Source organism: Oreochromis niloticus, unplaced genomic scaffold, assembly GCF_001858045.2.
Source record: "Oreochromis niloticus isolate F11D_XX unplaced genomic scaffold, O_niloticus_UMD_NMBU tig00007743_pilon, whole genome shotgun sequence".
Taxonomy (NCBI): Eukaryota; Metazoa; Chordata; class Actinopteri; order Cichliformes; family Cichlidae; genus Oreochromis; species Oreochromis niloticus.
Genome location: NW_020328741.1, coordinates 80,862 through 87,920, shown reverse-complemented (window position 1 = coordinate 87,920; position 7,059 = coordinate 80,862). Strand labels below are relative to the sequence as shown.

The 7,059-nt window shown below is 38.1% G+C and overlaps 1 protein-coding gene across 1 annotated transcript; it reads left to right on the top strand.

Annotated features, from left to right (window-relative positions):
* Positions 1–519: 519 nt before the first annotated feature.
* LOC109199949 (probable serine/threonine-protein kinase ireA) lies at positions 520–6,783 on the top strand. Its single transcript, XM_019355307.2, has 8 exons — positions 520–547; positions 1,458–1,677; positions 2,143–3,393; positions 3,480–3,643; positions 5,032–5,255; positions 5,546–5,675; positions 5,747–5,844; positions 5,948–6,783. The coding sequence occupies exons 2-8, from the start codon at positions 1,470–1,472 to the stop codon at positions 6,204–6,206; spliced, it is 2,334 nt and encodes a 777-aa protein (XP_019210852.1). The 5' UTR covers positions 520–547; positions 1,458–1,469; the 3' UTR covers positions 6,207–6,783.
* Positions 6,784–7,059: the final 276 nt, after the last annotated feature.

Below are 7,059 nucleotides of genomic sequence, written 5' to 3'. Positions count from 1 at the left end.
CACAAACTTGACACAGATAGAACAGACAAGAGAGAAGGAACAGAACGGAAATACAAAAACAATAGACAAATCTAACAACCAAAGCAATCAGGGAACAAAAAGCATAGAGGACAGGATCATAATAAGCACCAAGAAACTAAACATAACTCTGTAACCAAAAGGCTAAATAACAATACAAGATTATGAAAAACGCAATCTAGAAACCCCCTCATCATCCCCAAAACTCAAAACCCTGGGTACAAGGCCAGGGGACCATGACAGAACACTGGAGGTTTACTCTTTGAAAAACATGTTACCAACTGTAGCAGGATGTTTGCTGCCAGCAAAATTGTCATATTTCATAATACCACTGTAAGGAATCTATAAATCATTAACCTGCAGGCAAGGTTGGCAGCAGCTGTACAATAACATCTTGTATCCTGACATACACTCAACCCCTCCCACTCCCTATCTAACAATTTTGTTGTATGTGTTGTATAAATGGGAGGAGCCAGAAGATACCTGAGATCTTGACCTAAATGAAACAGCCGTACTGTACGCCGACACTGTAAGTTAATTTCCTTACAATCCTCTAATAGTTGTTTTAAGGGGCGGTTATTTTTTTAGCCTTTATTGAGAAAAGACAGAAAAAATGGGGAGATAGAGCAGGGGAAAGATCTTTCCCCTGCTCTATCTCATTAATCTTTTGCAGACCTTGCAATAGATTAACAAGGGTTTCTTATGTATATAACAGTACTGTAACAGTACTGTACATGTATATATCAATCTGCTTAGCACTTTTAATTTTGATTTTTATGTTTATTTAAGTGTTTGTCTTACACTATGTTTCGCACTAAGTACCGGAGCAATTTCCTAATGTTGTAAACCTGTTTAATATTTGGCATTAAAACTCTTTCTGATTCGGATTCTGATTCTAAAATAATGTCTGCTTTCTTAACAAAAGCACTGACCATACAGCGAGTGTTGGGTTGCAATTCGATCCAATCTTCAATGCTTGGGTTGGGTTATGTTTGTTCACTTTGTTCAACAAGGAAGTTCAAAGTTTAAGTGGCATGGCAACCATTGTCTAAGATATCTTTGTTAAGAATATGCTTTAGTATCTTAGGAATTTTGTGATTAAGAACCAGTGTAAATTGTATCTAAATAAAAATGCACTATATTATATTGTAATATAATATTACGTAGGCTGCTGCCCTTGCGACCCAGCCCATATAAGCAGAAGAAGATGGATGGATAATATTGCGTTTATTATTTGTGTCCAAATCTGTTGCTCTCTATTGCAAGTTGATATTTTTGCACAGAATTTTGTTTATGCTTCTCAAACAATTTGACAAACTGCTGTTAAAATAAAATGAACCAAAAATTAAATTTAAATACTTGAGATGCTTTTCTTAAGTTTAAAGCAGAACCAAATTCAGTATCACTTGGCTAATATTAATTCTTTCTCTCTTCCACAGGCAAGTAAAGAAATGAATGTTCAAGTGACACAGGTTCAAGTGACATTCCCCCAACCAACAGACACACATCCTGTAGTACAGTGTATATTTAACAATAACCGCAAAAAGCTCAAGAAGTTACTGAGGCACAATGACCTTAATGGACTTTACCCTTCTAGAGAGTGGAAGGAATGCATAACTCCATTGATTGCTGCTGTTGTAAATCACAATGCAGATATATGTACGTATCTCTTGAAACAGGGTGCAGACCCAAATATACCTTCTCAGTATGGCTGGACACCTTTGCATTATGTCTCACTCTCCAAAGCTCCACTTTTTTTTGTGGAGAAACTTCTAGAAGCAAAAGCTGATCCAAATGGATGCCATGTTTTCACACCACTGCTTACTGCTGCCAACAATGACAGAGAAGATGTTGTAAACGTGCTCCTCTCTGCTGGTGCACTGGTAGCACTCTTACCTGTAACTCCTGAGCATTCTGTTCACAACAAAATATTATCTGAGATGATTCATAAAATTGCATCCAAAGGAAATGAATTCTGCTCCAAAATCAGATATTTTTTAGATCTGGAAATTGCTATTTCTGAAAAAACACCTGAAGAAGTGTTCAGAAATTTTAACAGTCACATGCTGTTGGAAGATCCTCAGGACCATTTAATCATGATTGAATTTCTCTTTACTGTTACAGGGCGAAATGCGGAAAAATACTGCCAGGCATGTATTAAATGGCTAAAGGAAACTGGAAATGTGAATACTTACATTGCAGGTGCAGCCAGTCGTTTTCCAAACATCCCTAAGACACATGTAACGCTGGCAGTTGAAAGTTTAAATGCAGTTTTCTGTACAATGGATGACATAACAAATGAGCATGCACTAGCTATAGTTCCACAACTACTGAAACTGCTTGACTCACAAGACAGTGGTGTTTGTGAATCAGTGCTACAAACACTGTATGTAATAACACAGAAAACAAAAGGCACAAAGGACTGGGACTTAGACTTTTTAGAGAACTTATGCAGAACAGTTGCCCCTTTTGTAAATGAGAAACACTCCACTGAGATCAGGGGCTACACATACGGTATATTCGCCAACCTGCTGTCAGCTGAAAAGGCAGCTAACATTTTTATATCAGTGGGCATAACTTCAGTGCCTGAGGACATACTGACATCAGCTGATATGAAAATGAATGAAAAGCTGAAAGAGGTGCTGAGAAGTCTGAAAGAATATCTGAGCAAACCAAACTCAGAATGTGAGGGAAATGCAGCATCGTCTGTGGCCAAGAAGAAAAAGAAGAAGAAAAAGAAGGAAAAAAAGCAAAAGCAAGAAGACCCAAATGATGAAGTTTCCACTGCAGCAACTGAACCAACAACAAAAGTTTCTGTTGTCGAATCAACTTTAAATCTAAAGCCTTTTGACTACAACACCAATGAAAAATCAGAAAAACAAAACTGGCTTTCAATCAGCAAGAGGTGGAAGAAGGAACTGGAGATGCTTGTTGACTCAGATGACAGTAAAATATCCAGAATCAGAAGCATTATTTATGTGAATGAAGAAGAATTCAGAATAGCGAATGGAAGTGATGGTACTGAAGTCTTCTTGGGGCTGAGAGAGGACGGCACAGAAGTTGCCATTAAGAGAATGTCTAAAAGCAAATACAAAGTCCTAAAGAAAGAAGAAGGAATCCTACGTCTCCCTGAACTCGATCATCCTTATATCGTACGATATGTTGATTTTCAGGAGGATGAGAACTTTGGATATCTTTGTCTGCAACTTTGTGAATACACATTGGAAGAATATATCACTAATGTCTGTAACAACAATAAGAAAGAAAAGGTTTTAAGGAAACTCGTCGAAGAATTTCTAGAAAGTCTAAAGGTGCTTCACTCTCGAAATCCAAAAATTCTTCATCGAGATCTCAAACCCCAGAACGTTCTAATTGGTAAGATATGTTTGAAATTCAAGAAAACAAACATTTTAATTCATATTTACCAGATATGATTTTACTTCATATCATTCCTCCTGCAGATGTTAATGGGAGGGCAAGATTAGCTGATTTTGGCATAAGCAGACGCTTACTCAAAGGCCAAACAACTTTACGTACACGCAGTGCAGGAACCAAATGCTGGATGGCCCGAGAGACTTTAGCAGAAGAATCTGTGATATCATACAAGTCAAGCACTGACATACAGGTAAAGTCTGCTACACAAACTTGATTAACTGAAAGATGACTTGGTAAACATACTAGTGCTGTCAATAGATTAAAAAAAATTAACTAATTAATCTCACAATTTTCTGTTATTAATTGCGATTAATCGCAATTACTTGATCAATAGCCTGGATCCAATTACATTTTTTCAACTTTATATTTTAAGATTGTAACAGACATTTATGCAATACAATGAAGTAAATGCAGAATAAACACAAAGAATGTATGCTGAAATTCCTGAGCGTTTGCTGGACTATGCTTAAAATGTCCAACAATCTTGCGACATTTGGCCAAAGCCCTTTCAAATGCACTGTCATTAAGAGAAACTGTGACCGTTCTTTGCAGAATGTGGGCCATGCAGGGCATGTGTTCAAATGGAAGTAGTCTGGCGGCTGCAACCATGTTACGAGCACTGTCGGTGCCAAGCGTGGTTACCTTGTCCTTGATTTTCCATTCGTTTGCAACATTCAGAAAATGGTCAGCACACGCCTCAGCATAGTGTCTCTCTTCAGTTTTACTCACTGTTAGTGCAAACGATTGCACAGTCCAGTCGTTATCAATAAAATACGCCGTGACCCCCAAGTAATTATTGTTGTTCACCGAAGTCCAGTGGTCTCCGGTGAGAGCGACGTTCCTTACTTGCACAAGCTTGCTGGACTGCTGAGCCCTCTGGTCCTCATACAAAGTGTGCAGTCTCGACACAATGGTTCCTCTCGAGGGCAGATTGTAACACACATCTCCTGATGCAGCGCGAATGACTTCTCTCAGTCCATCATCTTCTACTATGCTAACTGGTCGGCAGTTTTTAGCTATCCAAACAACCAAGGAATTGGTTAATTTTTCTCTCACATTTTTTGTTATTCGTCCACGAGCACCATACTCCTGAAGCGTAGACTGGCGAGGTCCCGTAGAGGCGGATTCAGTTGGGTGTTTTGCTCTCAGGTGATACGCCAGTGATGAACTGCTTCTGTGGTACCTGAATTCAGCTTTGCAAATTGTGCACCTTACTCTTGTTTTGTCCAACAAACCATCAGGCAACTTCTTAAAGAGAAACTTTCCACCCAAAAGTCCACCCTCATCCATGCTTGCATGTGTTAGCTTGTGTTAGCTAGTGTTAGCGAGATAGTAGCATGGTGTCACTTCTTCTTCTAATCATTTCTGTCAGTCCAAACGCCAGCATAGCACACTGTTGCCCCCTCCTCCAGAGGTGCTCATGAGTTTAAAGGTCTTAGATTACAGGAAATTAATTTTAAAAAATCAGCGTTAAATTTTTTTAACGCGTTAAACATTTCGCGTTGATCTTAACAATTAACGCGATAATTCTGACAGCACTAAAACATACCTAAACTGATAACATGTATTATTATTAAGGTGGCAGGCATGCTGATCTATTATATCCTGTCTGGAGGCCACCATCCATTTGGTGACATATCCTGTAAATGTGACTCCAACATTTATGATGGGAAGTACAGTTTGGATCATGTTCAAGATGTGGTGGCAAAGGATCTCATCGAGTGGATGATCAAGAAAGAGCCAAAGGACAGACCCAAAGTAGAAGAATGCTTAAACCATCCCTTCTTCTGGACTCTGAAAGAGTAAGGAAGTCATGCTGATCAATGATCAATTGGTTTTCTCACTAGTAGAACAACATTTGTGTTTTCTGGTTTCACTTCAGCTCACTGTAAACCAGGAATACAGATGTTCACACTTGATCATTCAACCTAGTTCAACATGCATGATAACATTTGCTGCTAATACTAAAATCTTTTCTTACACTTTTACTCTTATATTTTTAAATAATTAATTTAAATAATAAAATGATGCTTCTTCTGTTATGTTAAATTTGTACTTTTTTAATTTAAAAAACATCATTTGTACTTTCCAGGAAGACTGAATATTTGAGAAAGATCGGTAACAGGGACGAGGTTGCAAAATTTCGAAAGACTGAACAGGAGCTGATTGATTCTCTAGAAAAATGTGCTGTGGACGGATCCTTTAAACAGTGGAAAAATAAGGTGACTGTAACATCAAATATCAGATGTCTATATTCCTAAAATCCACTTCATGGCAAATGTGCTTGTTGCAGTTTCCACAAGATGTGGTTCAGAAGCTGGAAGGTAAAAAGCCCTACACTGAAAACACGTTGGGATTACTGCGCTTTATCCGCAATCTCCATGAGCATTAGTAAGTTCAACTAAATGACAAGGGACTCTATCTATCTATCGATCTATCTAGAACCTTGCTTGTCTTATTTACCATACAGTAATAAAACCTTCCTTGTTCACAGTGCCAAGGAAGCAGCTCAAATTGATGTTCTGGCATTGTTTCCTGATCTCTTTGGGTGTGTTTACACATTTGCAAAGAACCAAGGCTGGAATTCAGAGACACCATTAAAGGAAATGTTTCAAAGAGAAGACAGAGAGGATATTAGCACAGTTTTGATGATGCCATCTAAAAGCACGGAGGAGTCCCTGGGTGTCCCCGTTCAAGAGTCTCAAAGCAGTGAAGTGAAAGTTGACAGACTTTTAAATGACTGCAGAGTCTAACAAGCAGCCATAAAAAATGAAATAATAACTGTAGCAGTAGCAGAGATGTCATGCATCCTGCTGCTCTGTTATTTCCCAAAGGATCACCAAAGAAGACACCGATCTGCTGTGGTGATCCACATGTTAGCACATATTTGTCCTTCCTTACACAACCCTCCATTTTACCAACACTAACATTGCAGTAACTTGAAGCTAGATTTGTGTCTTCATGGAGCCACGACCAAGACCCTGAGACTGAACCAGCTAAATGGATTTTAGACACGGTGTATATTTATACTGTCTTGTGTGAAACAAGTGCCTGATGTTTTAAAAAAGTAGTTATTGATTTTTAAAAGTATGATAGAAATAGATTAGAATTACAATTGTTTGAGTCTCTTTATTTTAATTTACACACAGCTATGCTACTTTTGTTTTTCTGTTCTCTTTTAGGTTGTAGTTTCTAATTCATTGATACATTCATTAAGAAACACAAGAAGAAACAATGAGGTGTACTTAAAGAGTGGAACTTGGTAAGATTGGTAGCAAACAGAGGACTCGGTCTAGAAAAAATACCATTATATTTTTATTCAGTTAATCTTCATTGTAATGGTAAATTATGTATGTGTGTGTGTGTGTGTGTGCGTGTGTGTGTGTTTGTGTGTGTGTGTGTGTGTGTGTGTGTGTGTGGGGGGGGGGGGGGGGGATTAAGGACATTTTTGATTTCTTCCACAAATACAAAGGTAAAAAAGGAGCAGCAGTTTATTTCACTATTATAGTTTTAAAGACTTCCATTTCTGATTGTAAACAGAATAAATGTGTTGGGCATGCATTTTGCTTTGTGGAAATCACCTCGGGCCTATGACAGATTCAAACT